The sequence below is a fragment of the Bemisia tabaci genome, chromosome 1, assembly GCF_918797505.1.
Source record: "Bemisia tabaci chromosome 1, PGI_BMITA_v3".
NCBI classification, from domain to species: Eukaryota; Metazoa; Arthropoda; class Insecta; order Hemiptera; family Aleyrodidae; genus Bemisia; species Bemisia tabaci.
In genome coordinates, this window is record NC_092793.1 from 47,401,757 (window position 1) to 47,423,505 (window position 21,749).

General features: G+C 41.7%; 1 protein-coding gene across 1 annotated transcript; it reads right to left on the reverse strand.

Annotated features, from left to right (window-relative positions):
- Positions 1 to 1,376: 1,376 nt before the first annotated feature.
- Positions 1,377 to 21,506, reverse strand: LOC109038923 (homeobox protein SIX6). The gene is made up of 2 exons (XM_019054195.2): positions 19,378 to 21,506; positions 1,377 to 3,585 (listed from the first exon to the last, which is right to left on the reverse strand). Exons 1-2 carry the CDS (start codon positions 20,187 to 20,189, stop codon positions 3,342 to 3,344), a joined length of 1,056 nt encoding a protein of 351 aa, XP_018909740.2. The 5' UTR covers positions 20,190 to 21,506; the 3' UTR covers positions 1,377 to 3,341.
- Between the last annotated feature and the right edge of the window lie 243 nt (positions 21,507 to 21,749).

Consider the following 21,749-nt stretch of genomic DNA (forward strand, 5'->3'; position numbering starts at 1 on the left):
AAAGCATATAATAGAAAATATCAAAATGAGGTCCGGGTTCCTGGTATTTTTGCTAGAAAGTCGTTAAATACATTTTTTCAGAGTTTTTTTTATGAAGTTTTTGAAAATCCTTGATCCTGTGTTGAGAAATTTCCATGATCGTGAAACCACGCCAAAGCTCTCCAAGAACAAGATTTTACCCGTGAGCTCATTAGACACCGAGACTCACGTCCATTTTACCTTTCAGTACTTTTAGTGCGTTCGATGAAAACCCACATGATAAAATCTTTACTGCTGAGTCGACCGTTTGAAGTCTTCAAAATTCATGAGTCGATGAGTTAAGCACTATCCGTAAGTATAAAAAAAAGAAGAAAAAAAAAAGGGTCATTGAAAGAGAGAAGTATTCAGTAGGATGATCCCACCACGTTTTCTTTCACATTTAATATCGAGTGATTTACCTAATGATATAAAGAGCTAACGTGTCGCGGCAAGTCATCTCGAACGTAGCATTGAAATTCAATGCGCCTTCATATTTCGCTAATGCAAAATGGTGGACACTGTAGAGCAGGAATCGACGGTTGTCCGCCGTATTGCATTGACGAAAAATGAAGGGGCGCTGATTTTCTGGACTGCGCTCGAGATAATTTGATGCCACACGTTATTTTATTTAAACTATATTTTTTACGCAATCTAGAAAAAATTTAAGAGCGTTTTCGATGCATTTAAGTAGTATGAAGATGTCAATTCTTTTCATTGAGTCTTCTGACGTGCAAAATTTAAAATTTCGGGTATCGGTCAAATTAAAAACCGCGAGGGTACACGTTAGCCATTACCGTTCGTTTCTAATTTTTATGTCCTCCAGATGGAATACGCATGTTACTCAGTTTGAAATTTAGGGAAGATTAGGTTCCTATTAGCGGATTTGATCACAAATTAAAGGCCTGAAGATAAGACGCATAAAGTGCAGTTTTTGAAAAAATTGGGATAGTAGGTATTGATTTCAACCAAATATACTCCTAAAATAAAGTCAAGAGATTTCGGTGGAAAATTCGCCGTTAAAATTCAATTTTTAAGCATCAAAGAGTGAGTTCGAACTTTCCACTATTCCATTTCATTTTGAGACCCTGCATGAACACGTATTCCCCAAAATAGCAAAAACTGCGCCTATGTGCTTTGTCCTCCAAGCCCCTAAAATAATTTTGTTATATGTGCCGAAGCTGTCTCCTATAAAGTTTCTGCCGAAATATAAGATCTCAAGATTATGCTAGAGCTATAATTTTCAGCACACTCATCTACTCTTCTTTTGTAAGAAGATGAAAAGGGATTTGAACAGGAAGCCTCTTTCTCGCAGTGGGCGAATTTTTGATCAAATTAGGTACCAATAATGTGACGATGAATGAAAAAATTATACACTTTATTACAAACATATCGCAATGTACTTACAAATTTACAAGAAAAGAGTCTGACAAGTTACACATAGGTACATATTTTGGATGTCGTCTTCGCCTCGGTAGTTCTTACTCGAACTGTTGAAGAATATTAATGGTATCAATTATACAGATCTCACAACCAAAAACAAACTGTGTCAGATGATAACTTCAAAATTACAGACAACGAGAAGAAGAGAAGCGGGGAGGGCTGCCTCATCTGAACCTACAATCACCAGAGATACCTGGGTATGCTTTTTTGTGGATTATTTTAGCAACATGAGAGACAATAAGGCAAAAGTATAAAATACAAATAATCCTGCATCCAATTTTTAATCCTACGTTATTTCAAAATCATGGGTACATAATCTTGACTTCATATTTACCTCTGAGGCAGGACTATTTTTTCTAGTTTAAAAATTCCAATTTATTATTAATTAAAATTCATCAGGACTCTATTTTAGTGATACCGATAAAAAAAATTAGTGTAGAAAAAAATGAAGAAGTACCTAGATAAAACAATAAAGCCTCTCATATCGTAAAATTCAATTCGTAACTAAACCGGAACTTCGTCACAGTTTCAACCAAATTACTCTCGTCAAAAAATTAAGCGCAGAACCATTACTCAAACGCTAAAAAAGAAAAAAGAGAAAAGAAAAAGAAAAGTAAGTCTTCTCTTTAATTTGATTATAGTTTCCTTGAAAGGTAATTGGTTAAAAAAAAAAAACAGGAAAAAAAGTGAAATGCCATGTATAAAATGCTGTTTGGCTAGAGGTATCAGATTTTTGTTCCGTAAAAACATAGGTGCAGTGCTATTGATGCAAACCTAAAGTAGGTACGTAAAGCAAAAGCTGGCTTAGGATTTACGTCACCGCTCACCAAAAATGTGTAGTGTTTTTTTGAGTTACTTACAAGAAAGAAACAATCACTAATTTCATTAACATTCTCAACCTATCGGTAAGTGAAAATTCAGCTTAAACATATTGTGCCTCTTCTACTTTCTATTTTACAACATTTCTTCAAAAATCTCCTCCAAAATAGAAAAGAAAACATTTTTTTACGAACAGCAAAGAATCTTATATGGACGGCATTAACCAGTCACCTAATTTGTTGACATTTTTAATCTACAAGATACCAAACGAAAGAGAGATATTAAAGCTGTAAAACTTCCTACAATGAATTGCTCCACACGGAGAAAAAAACTTCGTGCGTAGGACCCGAAGTTGAGGTCATATGGATGTCTGAAGTTTTTGGATCACGTATCTAAAAACTTGAGGTCCGTCTGCCAAAGTTCGGGTCAGACATCTGAAGTACTTCGATATATACCGAGGGGTTCGGGTTACACATCTGAAGTACTCCGGTACATACCGAAGTGCCTCGATGTCTGACCCGAACTTCGGCAGCTGGACCTCAAGTTTTTAGATACGTGATCCGAAAACTTCAGAGATCCATATGCCCTCAACCTCGGGTCCCACGCACGACGTTTTTTTCTCCGTGCAAGGTAATAAAAAATACTTTAACGAAATTCCACTCTGTTGAACAATGAAACCAAAAGAATAAATTAGGCAATAATGCCTGATGTAGCCGGGTCGATTCTGTTTGAATCCGTACTAATCAGTGTATGAAGTTAGGTTCGAATGATTAATCCGCTGTTTTCCCCCGGATGTTCTCGGGCGCTAAGTACCAGTGGCGTGGCGTGCTTTGGGATATATCGATTGTAATGCCTTTTAAACCTATGGAAAAGGATCGATAAACAGGGTGTTCGCAGCGAACACCTTAATAATCGATTCTTTACTATAGGTTTAAATGGCAGAACAATCGATACATCGCAATTCCCGTCATTCCACTGGAAGTACATCTTTGGCGGTAAACGGGGTGTTTTGTCTGAAAAGCTCTAAGCTCGGAAGAAGGAAGGGGAGGGGGGCTGTCGGAGTCCTAAGCGTGGGATACGGCGGCTAGAGGGAGGAGCGAGGTCTCGTAGCCATGGCAACCGGAAAAATGGTAGTTGGCTGCGGAGTAAAGCACTTGGTTCTGGTCGTTGGCGCCGGCGCGGAGGGTCTCGGTGCCCCCGACGCCGGCGACGCCCCCGTAGCTGAACGTGGACTTCATCGACGCCGTCGAGGGACTGCTCCCCATCAGCGATGACGTCGGCAACAGGTCCTCCGAGCTCCCGGAACTCCTGAAACATAGAAACAAATCCCGCTAAGCCATGGTACACGGACAGATACGCTGATTGAAATCACTTCTGTGTTGAGAAAGTTTCACATAGAGTACATAGAGTCGTAATGTAAATGGGAGAGCTGGCGCCATGTTCTGCTCGACGAGTTCCGAGCCCGGTGTGCGCCGAGTTCGGGTCGCTTATTCGATACATTTTCGATCCAAAATGGCGGTGTGGAATACGTGGTAATTCCTATCTCCTTTGTTGTTGTTGTTGTTGTTGTTGTCATCGGATGGCCGGGTACCCGTGTATCGCAAACAATCGATTATGTATCGAAAAAGTGACCTGGCGTCACACAGGAGTCTCGAAATTCGGGACATGGAAAACGCTTAAAAGTGGCGCCAGCTCTCCCAATTACATTACGACTCTATGTATTCTTTGAAGTTTCATAATGTTTCATAGAATTATCAGGGGTAGGTTATGCGACCCTTACGCAGTGTTCGAAACTCACAGGCGCCAACGTGCCAAATGCGCCTGAAAAATCGGCCATGGCGCCTGAAAATGAAGGCTCTGCGCCAAAGTGGCCCCCTAAAAATTGCTCCCTAAAAATCTGAATTTTCATATTAGGTGATTATTCGAAATTTTCAGCACTGCAAGTAAAAGCGTTTTCCATTCTTCACGATTTCATCCTTAGTGCTTTTGTCTTCCCCAAGTTACAGCTACTTACTAGTTCTGTCACAAAAACAGCTTGCGTCTAACTTTTCACTAAATGCGCCGTAATATGTGGGCAAAAAGTCAATTTGGCCCCTAAAAAATCTTCAATGGCGCTTAAAAATCGGGCTTGATGCGCCACATGGCTCCTAAAACTCAAAGGTGAGTTTCGAACACTGCCCACAAGGGATAATCTAGAATTCGGAGAGGAGCTCTGATGACATGCATATCGACGGCGTAAGTCCGCAATCACATATCTCGTTTGCGGTGTCTGAAAATCTCCGCCTCTATATGTTATTTTTTGAAAAGAGAACAAATTGACATCATTCCTTGAAGTTTTTGCAGAATTTTCTTCGCACAGAGAAGAAAAATCACGGCAGTTTTAAAGAATTGCCGTTGAGTGGTTTTCCGTTTAAAAAATAAAGTGTGACAGGAAGTCTGCGACGTCGCAAACCGAGTTATGTGATTGCCGACTACCACCGTCGATATGCAGCACGCAGGGTTGCCTTTTGGATCTCCTTTAGCAAAAAGGAACCAGCGTGATTACAGGGTTGTAAAAATGTTGCTTTTTCTTAAGTACGTATATCTAAGTAAAAAATCGCCCATAATAGCGAATAGTTTATTCTGCCCGACAAAAAATTCTGGTTCGCGAAACACGCAGTCACTGAAAGTTCCTTCATTTCGGTGAGTATGCAATTTGATTTCCGGGAAGTTAAAATAGTTGCTCAAGGTCGCAGCGAACGGCGCGCGGCGCGTCGAAACGAGGCTCGACTCGGCGCTCTGTCATTCTGCTGAATCAAAAACCGGCGGAGTTGACAACAAATCCTTAAATTTGATAAGTACAGGCTCGGACTCGTCACTAAGCCAATCTGCCATTGGCAGATACGCCCCCTTGGCGCGCCGAAAACGCGCCCCTCTAACAGATAGTAGAATAAGAATAGACAAAAATTACGATCGAGGAAGTATACAGAAAATTTTGTGAATGAACAAAAGAAGAGAAAGTAAAAAAAGGTGCTCTTTCGCAATATGTGGCGAACAGAGGTCCAAAAACTACTTTCTGAAGCGAAAGCACTGTTCAGTGAAATTTTCACCTTTTTGTTGACATACAGGCGCATTATCATCCCCCTTTTTAATCCCTATGTGTAACTCCCTTAGAAGCGATGGTCGATTCGGTTTTTAGACGTATCAGGGCTCTTGAGAGACCTTTAAATATATTTCTTCCTTTTCAAAATGACTATTGATTTACACATACTATAGCATATTTTGAGCAAACTTAACCTTAACTTATCTCAAATTTCAAAAATGAGAGACACCTAAACGCGATACAACTATTCGCGCAAGATTTATGTCCCACATTCCATTTGAAAAATTTAAGGCGCGATGGCGTGAGTCGTAAACTCTCAATGCTCTGCTCTATACTGCTGGTGAAATTCAGGAGAAAAGTTGAAAAACAAGGCCCAAATACATGTCCCCTACCTTCGACTGTGTTACTCGTTCGTGAGTAATAACTGCGTTACTCACGTAGTGCTTGAAGCACCACGACAAAGAAGACAAACGGAAACGAACACAATATGGAAATAGAGCGAGGGAAAGGATATGCGTTTACGACGGCGCAGAGATACAACTATTCGTGCTCGATGGACGTCCGTGCTACATCTGAAAAATTGAAGGCGCGATGACGCGATGCGTGAACTCTCGATGCTCTGCTATATGCTGTCAATGAGGTGTCGCTCAGATTCGGGAAAATAGTTAAGAAAGAGGCTCGAATACGCCTCTCTCGTTTTCGGCTGTGCTGATTCTCGATTCTCTTTTCTTTTTTCCGGTTCATGTCTAATTCTTGTTCAGGATGGATGTGCAGACCCACGTCCATGGCCGGATTCACCTACTTGCCGCCCATGGGCCGCCTGTATTTTGCCGCCCCCTTCTCATTCGTTTTGAAACTTGATAAAAACCATTAAATGAACGTGTCAGCGGGGAAGGGGTGCATAAGACGCATTTACTCGTGCTGAACACATTTTTTGGGAAAGCCCTGTCAACACTACTAGCAAAAGTTCACGGAACTTTGCGCGAAAGTTAAGTTCCGTAAACCTATTTCTGTGGGGACAAGGCCTTCCATTCATAAGAAATGAACGAAAAAATTATGAAAGAACAAACATAAATGTGGATCAATGATTTTAACTTCCGCCGCCGCGCCGCGCAGACCGCACCGTGTTTGTCACAATGCGTGAAGTATTCCGACAGTCTCGTAGGCGCTATGCATTTCACGCCGACCGCTCCTGAACGCACTATGATGGACGCCACGCGTGAAGTATTCATGCGGTCTTGTAGGCGCTATGCGTTTCACGCTGACCGCACTGTGTTTGATGCAATGCTTGAAGTATTCGTGCAAGCTTGTAGGCGCTAATATGTTTTACATGCCGATCGCCGCGCCGAGGGCTTCTCCTTTCCATCTCAAGTCCTCGTTATCATTTCTCTCTAAGTCGCGCCGTCCTAGGCGAAATTGCGTGTTAGGTTTCTCTCGTAACTCGACTTATTGAGGGTGCTGTCTCCTGTATCACTAAGAGACGACAAAATTAGAAATTACTATATTCTCAGGAAACGAGAGATTTTGTCGCCTTTTCTCGTTTGTAATTTTGTTTTTATGAATCCCGATTTTTTTTTATACCTACACCTTAAAAAATTGCAAATTTTTGCCGCCCCTTAGATTTGCCGCCATGGGTCGCGGCCCATGTGGCCACCCCCTTAATCCGGCCCTGCCCACGTCTTAAGCTCGTGTAAAAGCTCAAGCTCGAGCACTGGCTCGGTTTCTTTGGAAATAATGGCGCTTAGATGCGTCTAGCGACTTTCATCTTTTATTTTTTCTTTAATTTCAGAAGTCTATCGGTTACTTGAAAAGGGAGTTACGTGTGTCTATAGTTGGCTGCCACCTTTTTCGTTTGGACGCTTTCCAGTGTTGTTCCAACCATGATACGTTCAATTTTGCAAGTTTTACTTTGCACAATTAATCGACTTTGAACCTGAATAGCGTAAACTTGTGCTGCTTTCCCAAAATTTTCTGAACTCCCCTCCACGTAGGGGATGCCCTACCGGGAAATATCACATTACGCCCTTTTAACCAGCCAAGGGTCTACGCCCTCAGATGCGAGTCAGTCCGACCCTGGAAGTTAGTATCCAGGTAGTGATAATATATTATCTATCAAACATATAACTTTCGGAATAAAACGTTAAAGCCATCCTAAAAATAGATCTCGTTGCGTAGGAGTCCCCTCCAAGGCGGCCGCAACTTTGAGAGCTTTTTTTAGCTTTGGAGTTGATTTCAGAGAAAACAAGTGGCACCATCGTTATTTCTCGCGAAAAACCAGAGTAAAAGTTCTCAAGTCGCAAATCCCTCTCGCATGCAAGAGTTCCATTCTCCATTGGCCTCGAGGGGCCCCGAGGATCCCCCTAAGGGATGATCGGCTCTTAGCTCCCTAGGCCGGTTTCACACTATGCGGTTTTTCGTCCGGCAGCCCGAATCGGTGAGCAGGTAGAAAACCGGGTGGAGGAGAACCGAATGTCCAGCGACCGTTTCACACTTATTCGGCGCGCTATCCGATTTTCATACATTCCACGGAAAATATGATTTTCGCCGCATGCAGTCCATGCCGTTTTGACCATGGGTCCACTTGCAGCTATCGAGAAATAGTGTTTGTACCGCAGATTGAAGAGACGTCGCCCTTATGAGGTGTGGATACATATTTTAAATGAATCGCATTTAGCAAAAAGGAACCAGCGCAAATACAGTGTTGTTAAAATGTTGCTTCTTTATACTTATCTAAAAAAGCTCCCAAAATGCAAGTAGTTTTTACCTCCCACCAAATAATTGTTAATTTCAAAGGGAAATAATTGTGTAAGTTGTAATACCGTACAAACATTTATTATTTTCAAAAGAAAAAAATAATTTTACGGTTTCGAAAACACTGTAATCGAGGCGGTTCCTTTTTGCTAAATGCGATCCAAATGTTCAAAGGAATTTAATGGTGCTTTTGTCACATTATACCGCGAACTTCAGAAGGACGGAAAAAAGTTGTTTAGATAATTACTTATTTTTTCTTTATTAATTATTTATTAATTTCTTTCTTTTTAAATTAGTTTAATCTTTCGAAATTATTAATTTCTTTCTTTTTTGATTATTTATTTATAATTTCGATTGCCACCATACTTTTTAAGCACCAAAAATAAAAATTGAAGGTTCAATTTTTTACTTGGAATGAGAGCCGCGAAGAGATTTGCAGCTGCACGTGCAATAACGGTCAGTGCCAAACTAAAATACCTGGCTACCAGGTGAAGTCGAGAAGCCTTTGCGAAATTGCAGAATTTGGAATGTCTTGGAATGAGTTTGGAATGGAGCTTCAATTAGCATAGATGCATGGTGTAACCGCAGCTCACGCCAAAATATTAAAATGCCCCATTCCTTGAAGCCTCATCCTCTGGGCTCTTGCAGACGTGATATTGACTGTGTGCATTGCTCGATAATTTCGGCGGAATCCGGACGGGCCGCCGGGTTGAGTGTGAAAGGTTCCATTGGCCGCAATGCTCTTTCAACCCATCAGGCAACCGATTCGGGTCAAGGAGTGAGCCACTGACACACGGCACGCCGGCGTATGAAAAACCGGACCGGGAAAGTGTGAAAGGCTCCATTGGCCGCAATGCTCCGCGGCCCGGGTCACGATTTTCTACCTGCTCACCGATTCGGGCTGCCGGACGACAAACCGAATAGTGTGAAAGCGGCCTAATATGCCTCTGCCTAATTTATACCCCAATAATAAACGTATTTTACTGATACTAATTTGTTCCTACTCGTCGTCCTGTTATTCTCGCGTGGCAAGGGAAACGACCTTGCGTCGCGCTGTCACGCGCTTTCGAGTTTCGAGCGGGATCAAACTTGAGCGACATCATCGACCGACGCGCGACGCGGCGAAGCGCCGTCCGTATCAGCTGATTCGCGGCGTCAAGTTTCAATCGCAGGCGGGAGGGGCTGGAGGGGGGCACTTTCCCGGCTGATCCGGGACTCGGGAGCCTGGGAACCTCTCGCCGCGCTCCTGGCGACGTTTCGCGGAATGCCGCGCTCGCCCAACGCCACCGGGGTCTGAGAAAAAGGCACGGGAGGCGTCCCCCTTCCCACCTGCCACCCTCCTCCTCCCCCCTCCGCGCCACCGAGTGATATGGAAGTCGGCTGAGCGACGCATAAAAAATGCCGAGTGGCTTTTGCGATTGTCTCTCGATCGGAATCGTCGTCCGATTGAAAATTGGATTCGATGAGACGGGATTCCCGGGAAAATTGGTACCTATGCTGGGAAGAACGCCGTATGAACATTTGGGTGTTGCCAAATTTCCCTCGATAAACATGTATTTTTGACGCAATTTTAGCTTATTTTTCCTTCAAATTTTCAGATATCTTAGATTAAATTGCGTACAAAATTGTCTGAAAATTTCGGAGAATAATATTCAGAATTTTTCCGGTAAATTCGGTTTTTATCGGAGGAAACTTGGCAGCGTCTGAAGGTTCATACGGCGTTCTTCCTTAGCGCGGCAGTATGGAACGCAACATCCTGTCGATATTTCTTCGTCGGATCTGTTTCTGAGAAAACCGGAATAGGTATCCCGATGAGCAGAGATAGAAAGTGAAATTTCACAGGACATAAATAAATTTCAAACAATTTGAAATTGGTCAATTTATATCGCAAGTATAGTCAAATTTCAAGTCCGGAAAGCGTTTTAAATGGTCTTTCGATTGATGCGGCGGTATTATACGATACCCTACTGAAAGTGCTATACACGAAGGGGTGCACAAAGGGAGTTTAAGAGAGAAATGAAGCACCGACTTAACCTCGAAATCAAATGAAAACATACGAAACGCGTGAGTGTTTTAGGCTTGGGGTGAAAAATGTCAAAATCGAGAATCACTGTTTTTAGGTTTTTCCTGGCCTCCTGATTGCATCCCCAAAAGTTACAAAAAATTTAATGAAATTTTCCATCTCTGCCGATGCGAATTCTCATCACGACAGCAGAATCTCATTGGGGCAAAGGGGATCCCACGAGCTGATTATTGAACTTGATAGACAAAACGATAGACAAAGAAAACGGAGCGATCCTATTGGTGAAAGCAAGTGGTAGTAACGCACCAAGGAGATAAATAATAACAGACTAAATAATCGCAATTCCTGAGAGACCCTGCAGTTAGTCCATCATTTTTCCCTTTAGTCTGTGAGAACCACCCAGTTTAAATGAAAAGATAGCTCCATTTTCCCTTTGCCATTTTTGTCTATAGTTTTGACAATTAGGTAATTTCAATGATCAGCGCGCGGGCCCCGGTTGTGTCAAAAATAAATCCGACGAGGGACATGGACAGCAAAATTTCATGAAAAGCAAAATCCTAAAATTCCACGGGAAGTATTTTGCGAGATTTCAGATATATATTAAAAATACATGAAAGACCTAGGTATCTATCTCATATCGTGGATTATCAGCCCAGGCTAGACAATTCTCCAAACGCTGCAAGAATCGCGTTCAAAGGACTGGTTCACTCGTTTTTATCGCTTGTGCTTCTCATGAAAAAAAATAAAATAAAATAAAAATAAATATCCGTAACTAGATGGGGAAAAATAGATATTTTTGAGCTCTTTGGCAACTTTCAGTGCATAACAACACATTAAGCGTCACATTGCCGTAAAACTTCCATAATCTCGCTTAATTTATGAATAGCGCGACCGCAACTCTCTTCAGTTTCAAAGGCTTTAAATTGTATAATTTCTTTTTATTTTAAAACTGCTTGTTGAAAATCAACAACAGATAGGCATCGTTTTTCATATGTTTTGACGATGGATCGTAAAAATAAATCCATGAACTCAGAATTTTGAGGTTCGCGCGGCTGATCCCAACGTCAAAGGCACTTCCTTTGCCACCAACCCACATCCTGTTCTTCAAAAAATGCAGTTAGAGTACGCTTGACGCCACCCCGAAAAAAAAAAACATTTATTGAAAGGAATCTTGTTTTCTCGCTCTTCCTCCGAAAAAAACTCCCTATATTACAGCTTGGCAAAGGGAGCGGGACTTGTCGGCCACCGAAAGGCGATGGCCTCGGAAATGGGTGACAAGAAAGCGAACTGAAATTTATGTCTCCAGGCTGTTGCCTTAAGACAAAGGTGCGACCGGTGGAAACAATGCGGCTCGAAAAGGCTACGCAAGCACATGTGTTCTGACCGAAGGTTTGATCCAGAATCTGTTGACCGGTGTTGCCAGATCAGACGGATTGTTTTGAGTTGCTAAATCCTCACGGTAAAAGAAAGATGGTTTAAAATCATGATTGCCAGTGAGTCGGAAAAAAAGATTGACGGAAGCATTTCCACGCCGTGGTTTCATTTTCCATCGGCAGGCTCCTAATATGAGAAGTTTCTTCGTGGTTAAATCTAAATTCAACCTGTCGAAAAAATATCAGTATTCTAGATAAAAAAAAAAGCTCTTATAGAATTAACAGAAATCTTTATAAACGAAGATTCACCGCAAATTATCATCTTGCTGTCAGACCAAAATGGTTTAGGTGCCCATATATTTTAAAAATTTACGAAAAGAAAAACAAATACGAAAACATTAATAAAGAGAACTTTTTACTCATTTGACGGTGATTTGGGTTTTTGACTTTGTACATCATTCTTCAGAGTTCGTCAATTTATTAAACCTTGATAATCAAATTGATGACTCTGGAGAACATGAATTCCGAATTTGTTGGTTTTTTTTTTTAAAAAAAAAACGTACAATCTACCCGAGTCAAGTCCATTTGGCAACAACGCCTCAAAAAAGGAAAGAGGAAATGAGTCGGTCAATACTGTAAAGGCAAAAGAGCGAAGTTGCCGGCTCTGATAGAGTTCCCAAAATCTCATTTTTTTACAATGAAAGTAAGAAAATGGAACGAATCTTGGTGCGGTAAACGAAAGTGGCTTGGCCCTTTTTTTATTTTTTTTTTTTTTGGTTTACTGGCTTTAATCCTTGGGGCAACAATTATTTTAAATTTAAAAAAATGAAACATAATTAGAGTTTTTTCAACGTTGCAGTGGAGATCCACGTGCGTCAATTTTAGGCATCGATCTAAAAATTATTGCAATATTTTTTTATTCTTATTAATCTCCTTTCGCTATTTCCTGCAGACCGTAATTTAATGCGATTTAAGTAGTTTAAATTAAAAGATGTACGCTAAAGCCGAATAGCTTTTCGCCCTCGGGACCTCGGGTATATTCCAAGGATTTCGAGGCCAAAGTGCAAAATATCAGCAGTTCTCTTCGAAGAAATAAAAGCACCGCAACACCGCAATGAAGATACGTGGTTTCGTACTTTGGCCATCCATTTATTACAAAATTCAATGGTTTATCAATGCTGAATTTGTATATTATCTGCGAAAATAAGATAGGACGGCACGTAATTTTCACGGTTTGATCTAGGTGTCAAAGCGAGAAATTTCGTCAATATATGCATCCCAATTCAAGGAAAGACAAAATATTGGCAGACTCACTGCTTTTAAAAAATAACGACAGAATCATCAGAAATGGATGCCGATTATCAGGCTGGGGAAAAATACAAACAATATATACGCTAGACTATTTACTAGAGGGAAAAGTGCTTAGCGTAGCGCGAGCGGATTTCCAACGCTAGTTTTTTTACCTCCATGACCGAGAAATTTCCCCGATTTTTTCATCAACATAAGCACTTATACCTTCCGCATGACATCATCGGACTCCAGTTTTGGATTTTTGTCGTCCGACGAGGAGAGCGTTCCGATTGGAGTTTTTTTTTTTTACTTCTCTGAGACCGCTGTGTACGGTCTTGTTCGACAGGGAGAGGACATGCCTGTTTATTTTCACGCTTGATCCAAATTTGTTGTTTCCAGCTGAAACACCAAACATCGTATAGACTTGCGATTAGATCGCAACACTATAGTGAAATGAATACCGATTGGTCAGCTGGGAAGAGGGGACAGTGAGATCCAGTGGCATGCTACCGAAAGAAACAGAGAATAAAAATTGGAACTAAAATTGAAATTAGCTGAGGTCCCTTTTTCTGTGCCGGGTCTTGAAATTGATCGGATTTTTTTTTCTTTTGCTCTTATCCAAATAAAGTTTTTACATTTAAAAATGAAAAATTCATCATCCCCAGCATAACAAATTTTGTTTTAATAAAAGAGACCTCATTTGAATTATCACACATTTTTCGGATCAAAAGATATTTTCTTGGAACAAAAAAATTATTTGAATAAAACAGGACATTTTTCTAAAAATGAAAGAAAAAAAGTCATTGAAATGTTTTTTCATTGGTATGTTCATTATAGTTTTAGTGAGTAGAGAAGTTATACGCATAGGGCAACAGATATCGAACGCAAAAAAAGGAGAATGGTGAATTTCTTCGCCATGATGGAGCCGAAATCAATGGTGATTTTCTTTTTTTTCCTGATGTTAACAGAAACCAAAAAAGACAGTTAAATTTATTTTTATAAATAGCTACCTTAGAAACTTTCGAGAATGCACCGAAAATATTTGATTCGACTATCTTTCTCGGTTTGCCCCAAAATCAACCGGTACTCTATATATTTAAGTCGTTTCCACGTGACATATCTCGTCTCAAAACATGCTTTTTTAAATTAGTCCCATTTTTAGAATCACAAGAAGATATAATCCAACATACCTCCGTGACATGTTCAGGGTACTACTTATGTGGCATCAAAGGGAAAACCTCAAAAAAAAATCCGGCAAAATCTTTAATTTTTTCTATCCTTCTTTCTTCAAGCCAATAATTCAGATTCCAGCACGTTGTAAAATTAGCCCCAGCAATTACTGGCCCCAGCGGACAGGAAAGAAGGCGACAAAACGCAAAAACGCGAAGCTAACACGACGCACGGTTCGGAACCTGGACTCAATGATCTAATCTTCTTTCAAATTTCGCAACGTAATCTCAATTTACTGTCCGAGTAATAACAAATCTTTGCAGTAGAGAGCCGAAATCAAATTTAAACAAATGTCATCCGTTGATTTGGCAAGGGGAAGAGTTCTTGTAATGATTTAAGGAAGATGTATCATTTACTCCTTACTCACCCATAGATTGCCTTAAGACTCAATAAAAAGATTTTAGATACCTGGTATAAAATTATAATTTATATGGTAGAATAGATCTAACTGCATTTAGTGCAGCCTCTCATTTTTTATTTTTAAACAGAGAGCTGAGCGGAAACGTAAAACTACGAGACTTTCTGTGAATTTCATGTAATTAACGAAGCATAATAATATGCCCGGAAGATTTCGAAGTCAAAAGGTTGGGGTTTTTCCTTTGAAAAAATAAAATATGACACACGTCTGATACGATAATTTTGGTTACATTCGTTCGATCCCTACGTTAGTGTTTCTTACTTTGTACTCGTGGCCTTTTCTTTTTTCATACATACTTTGAATCGGTTATGCGACTTCAACATCATGTACCTAAGCGCTCCGAAGAGCTATCGTATGCTGAAAGAAATTGGGGAAGGAGAGGGTGAGAATGAATAATGATAATGTCTTATTCTCAAGACGGAACAGGAAAAGAAAAAGGTGATAATACCTTCTATCGGAGAAAACGTGTTTGAACCCAAGAATAGAGGCATGCGTCTCTGTGAATGTGTCTCGAAATCTTATTGTTCCGGTGACAAGATTGACCCATCTCTGCTCTCGACATTTGGGTCACAGCTATAGGGACCTTCCTGGGGTGTCTTCGATGAAAACAGATTGCTGAAGACAAGCCGACACGACCGACGGAGCAGATTATGGACAATAATTATTGCAGGATTGCATAACGATGGATTCCGTTTGATTTTTCTGATGAATGCAAGTATAGCGTTCTAGTTTTAGTCAGACTTAAGGTGATTCGTCAAGCTCAAGTGACGTGGTCGAACTGGCATGCGATAAAACGCATCGTTTAGGTCAAAAATCTCGACAGATTTTGAATTTTCAGCAAAAAAAGGACGATAGCTGCCCCTGCGAATGAGCCTAAAGAATCATTCTAAACCCAAAAATCGGAAACATTTAGAGAAATGAAAGCAAAATAGTGTTTGGAAAAAAACCTCGCATTCGATACAGCTATCGATTTTTTATCTTTCTAACCGGCATGCGATATATCGCATCAATTGGTTCCATTTTTTCAGCTACTCTCCAATTTTGAGATCGCAATTCTGTTGTCAGGAGATTAAAGCACTCACTTACCAATTTTAACAAAGAAATTCAACGTAAGAAAGGCGTGGTTTTTTTAGAAAGAAAATATCGCATTCGAGTGTAGTTTCGATATGAGTATCGAATGCGATGTTTTCTCTCTTGGAACTTTGGAATTAAAAGTTAAAGATGATAATAAAACAATCTCAAAGAGCCTTTCTCCCACCTGGATATTTTCTCTTCATGCTCATCATCGAAACTCATCTCCTGCTCTGCTTCGGATTCGATGACAGAAGTGCATACCTGAGCCAAGTTCTTCGAGCTCCTCTCCTATTACATGGTGCTATACTGCCGTGCTAATGAAGAACGCCGTATGAACATTCGAGAGTTGCCAAATTTCCGCGGATAAAATGTTCATTTAAGAGGAAACTTGTAAATATTTTTTCTTGGAATTTTCAGACACTTCAGATCAAATTATAAAAAAAAAATTATCTGCGAAATTGGCAGATAAATATTCAAACATTTTCCTGAAAATCAGTGATTTGCCAGAGGAAATTTGGCAACGCCCGAAGGCTCATAAGGCGTTTTTCCTAAGCACGGCAGTACACACATTGCACATGGATGTTTTTATGCTGAAAGGAACTAAGTCGCACGCAAACCCTGTGTGCATAGGTCCTTACAACATAAATAAGTCCAATATCATTGCGTCTCTATCGTAAGAGCGTATCTTTAGTTTTACGTGAACCCTGAGACGCATTGAGGTACATGAACAACAGGGCTTAACCCGAAAAGCAGTTATACCCTCATGTCAAAAGAGCGACGCAAGTGCAAACGGCGATGCCGAATTGTCTGCTAAAAGCAGTGTATTAATTTCTGGAAAAAATTGTGGAAATCGGAAAAATTTTGCAAAGCTGGGTGAGCGAATCCTCTGGATAGAGTGATATCCGATCTAATTTTACAACTTCCACTCAAGGTAGAGCTTAGGACTGGGTGCTTGAATTGCCCACCATGGTTGGATATGCCGCATTAGGATCTGGAGTTCATTCTACTCTAGGCTCCGAAACCTATTTAGCATCCAGAAAACCCAAATTGAGGCATGATTTGAGTAAGGAGTTAAATCCACCTTGTGATAGCGGAATAACTTCGCGGAAAGAGTATATTCAACTTCTTATGCATATCGCTAGGGACAAAACAAGCCCTTGACTGGCAATTTGGCGCTTCGAGTTTCTGAATGATCAGGATTTTCCATATCCGGCGCACCCACAAAGAAATCTCAACGCGTGCACATGATTGTTCCTATTGTCGTCAATGTTTGAAATTACCCGCAAGGCGCTTTCTTTAGCCATTATGTCATCATAAAATTGCAGAACGGCAAAAAATGTGTGCAGAAAATGCAATTTTAACGTGCCCCGACGATACGTTTGCATAATAGTCATTGTCTGGCCGAGTCAACCGCCTCCGTGCAAATCGCATCCAAGTACATTTTTCCCTTTTCTGAGAATTTGTGATTTACCGTGAGAATATGAAAAGAGGAAGGTGTAAACCCTATAACGGGAATAAAATATCTGCCAACTGTGAATGAAACAAGTATTGGAGAATTTGCATGCAAATATTTCATTATTTTCTTCTGAGAGTGCTTAAAATGCTGATATCGTAGTATTTTTTATACTTTGATTTTTGCTGAAATTAAGTTGAGGTGCAGGAGAAACAAGTATAGCATCCTCACCCTCGGCTAGAGTCGCATGCGACGAGCACAAATGAATTTCATTCCAACGCCTGGATGCAACTATTCGAGCTCCACGGATGTCAGTGTTGCATACGCACAAAAATGAAGGCGTTTTGGCTCTGCTGGCACTCACCACTCCACCCGCGGCGGGCTGAACTGAGAAGATCCAAAATGGCAGAGCGCGATTAATTCTTTGTTTATATAATGAAGATAATTCTTAGGTACGAATAGCTGATCTATATAAAAATCGTGCCCAGCACATCGCCAAAACAAAATTGAGACACAGAAGATATTCACATCTTACACGCATGTGTGCAACTATCCGTGCTTAATGAAAGCATATGTATTATTGACGAAAAATTGAGATCGCCCTGTCATTTTAGATTCTCGCAGCACAACCCGCTGACGTGCCGAGCCCCAGATACAGTAGTGGGTGGTGAGTGCGCTGAGAGTCAAAACGCCTTAACTTCCGTGCTTATGCAACACGGACATCCATTGAGCTCGAATAGTTGCATCCAGGCGTTGTGATCAAATTCGCTTGGTGTTCGTCACTTTGTTCCTTTCTCTCACGCCTTAACTTACTTTCAGTGTCGCACATTGCAACGATTAAGTAAACTAATACTGATTTTTACCGTAACATTGTCAATTTTCGGAAAATGCTTCAATTATTGTGATGTAAATGCATTACAACGTTGTCCTTCTAAAATCCTAACATATTTGTTTTGGAGAAAGTTAGTTTCTTAGTTAATTTATTTGAAGACGTTCAGAACCTTAGGCTATTAACGTCTTTACAAAGAATTTGGAAGATGGGTGTAAATACAAAAATTTAGATTATTTTAAATTAAGGGAGGCAAAGAGTTTTAGAAGTTTGGTAGTGACTTTGGGTTCATCGCATTATGTTGAGTTAAAAAGCAGTTCAGTCAGATATACACATCAACTTACGGTCAGTTTAGAATCCAGTGAGGCATGCACCCAAATCTTGTAGATGAAATACGCCATAAGGATTACCCATAAAGTACTACGGATAATTTTTCAGCTGTGGCAGTTTTTTTCCTATCTTCACTAAAATTTTTCGTCCTCAATACCTTCAATTCTTAAATCGTGCGGCCAGTAGTAAAGGTGGAGGGACTTATGGAAAGACTACAAGACGATAAAATCTACGCTGGTGGAAGTTCCAAAAAACCCCGATTCACATGGCAGCATCCCCTTTATTTTACGTCAAGCCACGGAGGGGGGGGGGGGCAAAGAAAGACATGAAAAAGAGTTTAGGGGAGCTGCAAAGGGGAATCTGCGGGAACTTCTTAACATCCAAAAAGAAGGGTTTAGCTGTGGGGTCTCCTAGGGAAGGTGTTTCAAAATTGATCACTCTCACGAGCAACTTTGAGCTGCCTATTCTTAAAAAAAATTGCATGAAATACGATTTCGAAGATGAGAGATATGGTACGCTAATATTTAGCAAAATCCCATGTGCATTTTATGAGGGGGACCGAGCAGATTTCTGGGGGGCCAAGCCCTCGCCCCCAGCTAGCCCCCAGTTCGCCCATCCTCCTCCCAAGAAAAGTATGAATGCTTCTGAAAACTTTTGCCTCTCCTCTTGAGACTCGACTGAAATGGCACTCATATGCATCGTTCAAATGAGGAATGGCCAATGAGAAGAAATCCCTTTGGGGGCCGTTCAAGTATTACGTAACGCACTTTTTCCGATTTTTTGGCCCCCCTCTCTTCTTGAAACGCAGCCCTACACCCCCTCCCCCGGTTTGAATTACGTGACGCCGCCCCTCCCCCTTCCTCATTTTTCAAAAAATTGTAAGAACGCTAAGAAAACAGCTTGAATCAATCCGAGAGGGGCGGGATTTTCAATCTTTTGCACGATTTTTTTAAAGTTTTTTTTCTCCCGACTCGGATTTGTTACGAACGCTGGACTTGACCCCCCTCCCCCTTGGTGACGCACCGAGACAATGGCTCAAACCACCTCCCCCCTGAGTGCGTTACGTAATAATTGGATTGCATTTTGCAATAAGGAACCACTATCTCTGGTTCTTTCATAAAAGCACATATCTGCATAGGAAAACCAATGGCATGTATGTTGTTTCTAAAATGGGCCAGAAATAGTGGTTCCTTATTGCAAAATGTAATCCGATTGAAAAGCCCCTTGATGAATAATAAAGTACTCACGATTTCGCCGGCGGCCTATCCCTCTGCCGTCTGTTTTTGAACCAGTTCGAGACTTGGACCATGGTCAGCCCCGTCTCGTTGGAGAGGAGCCTCTTCTCGTCCTGAGTGGGGTAGCGGCTCGTCATGTAGGACTTCTTCAAAACTTTCCTCGCTGACTCTTTAAAACAGTAAACAGTGTCCTCTCCGTCCCATATGGTAATCGGGAGCGGGAACTTCTTCCTCAGCCGGTACTTGTCCACCGCGCACAACGCTCTTCCTCTTGTGTTCTCGGCCTCCTTGTAGTGCCCCTCGTACCACAGGAACTGGAGCTTCTTGTGGTGCTTCGGGCTGAACTCGTGTTTCTCCAGGATCTCGAAGAGCTCCTTGAATTGGCCCTTCTTGAAGGCGATGAGGGCGCGGGCCCGCAAGACGGCCTCCTGCCCCTTGAGCTGCTCGCTCTCCGGCAGGGACCACACGAACTCGGCCAAGCGATCCATGTCGTTGGCCTGCTGCAGGGCTTCGCACATGCAGGAGATCTGCTCCGGGGAGAACGTCACTCGCGACAACGGCGGCGGCTTGCTGTACGACGGAGTTTTGTTGTACGTCGTCGTGTTGTACTCCTCGTGCTTCACCAAGTACGGCACGTTGTTGAAGTTGAAATCGGGTTTCCGTCGCCGGTTCCGCAGGCAATCCAGGGGGATCTCCGATTCGGCCAGTCGTGATGTCATCGTTGAGGTGTCCGGCGAGGAAGCGAACTGGTCCATGCAGCTGCTCGGAGAGGAGGACTCCATCTTCCGATACCGCGGATGGAAGTCTGGGTGATGAGGGAACATGAGCTCGGGCACAAGTAAATGAGGTCAGAGTAAATTAATGAAGCGCACTGAAAGACGTTTGAAGGCTATCTGAAATTTCACATTTTGTTTTTAGAGCGTGCCGAGGGTCAGTTCATTTTTGCCATGGTCAGGACCTGGCTTTCTTCATATTGGCCAAATAATAGAAAAAAATAATGGAAAGCCGGTAAACTTGGAGGAAAGTTTTTAATGGAGAGATCACACCTAACTCGAATAGACAATTGATATATGACGAAGAAGATTTTTTCCTGAAAGTGCGAGTAGAAAAAACAGCGAAAAACGCACAATTGGAGAATTATACCGGACGGTGGGCTGTTGGGAAAACGGAGGGAGTTATTCGCCCCTACAACAACCCACTTACTAAGAAAACACGGCTAAAAAGGCCCGGTTACGATGATTTAGAGGTACGACAAATATTTCAGTCATATAGAGCAAAACTAACGGAAACTGCGTGGACAAAATAAATTCAACAACACTGCACACGTCGTGTTAGGTCAACAAGTTCAAAACGCACCACAAAATCCGCGTGGAAATAGATTTCCACGTCGAGAGACGCACTTCGGAAAGTCAATTCGACGTTGAACAAACGGAAAAACGAAAACAAATACGCATCACGCGGCTAAATTTCACACTTCGAGGTTTCATAAAATTTGAACAAAAAAACCCGTATTTTTTCGAGGTACATACGGGAGGACGTGTGTTGTTATAGGACGGAGCGGCGTGCGCTGGGCGTAGCAGAGTTCGGGGAGCAACTGGCGAGTTGCGCGGAGGAAGAAGTGGATTCACCAGAGTGACAACGAGAGGGCGTGACGCTCCTCCCCCTTCGGTCTCCGATTAGTCTGCGACATGGCGCACCTCGTATCCAGCCCCTCGACCCCCTCGAACCCCGCGTCCCATGTTTACGACGGGATTAAGCAGAGATTACGACTACAAATGGAATGATTCCTGTTCGCAACTATATCAGCGCTAGGGGGCGACGCCCCCTGGCCGCTACACGCTCCGTACCCAGTGGTAGTTTCGCGCACTTTAAAGCCCAATTCACACTATCAAACTTTTCATCCGGCATGATTGAACGAAAAGTTGGATGGAAATTTGGACGCAAAAAAATTTGATTCAATCACCGTTGCGGTGTAATATCGTCGTCAGACTGCGGTGCGCGAAGATACAGCTTCGGTTCATGTCGGTCGGAAGATTTCGTTCCAACTCTTCGTTCAACTTTCCATCCAATTGCCAACATTTGGCATTTGGGCCAACATTTCAATGATCATACGGTGTTTTTTCTCAGCACGACGGTATTGCGGCACAAACATAAAAAAAAAAAAAAATAAAAATAAAAAAATTAAATTTAAAAAAATCGTAAATTTGTCTTGAATATATGAATAGTTTTTAGTCGAAATATTACAATTCTATACTTTTCGACGCGTCTTTCCAAAACATGCACGCTTTTAGCCCCTTACCTATAGGTGCAAGCCGAACACGCCAATGAGGAGGTAAGGGTTTCGGGAGGGGGGGGGGAGGCGTAGAAGAGGAAGGATGTATCCC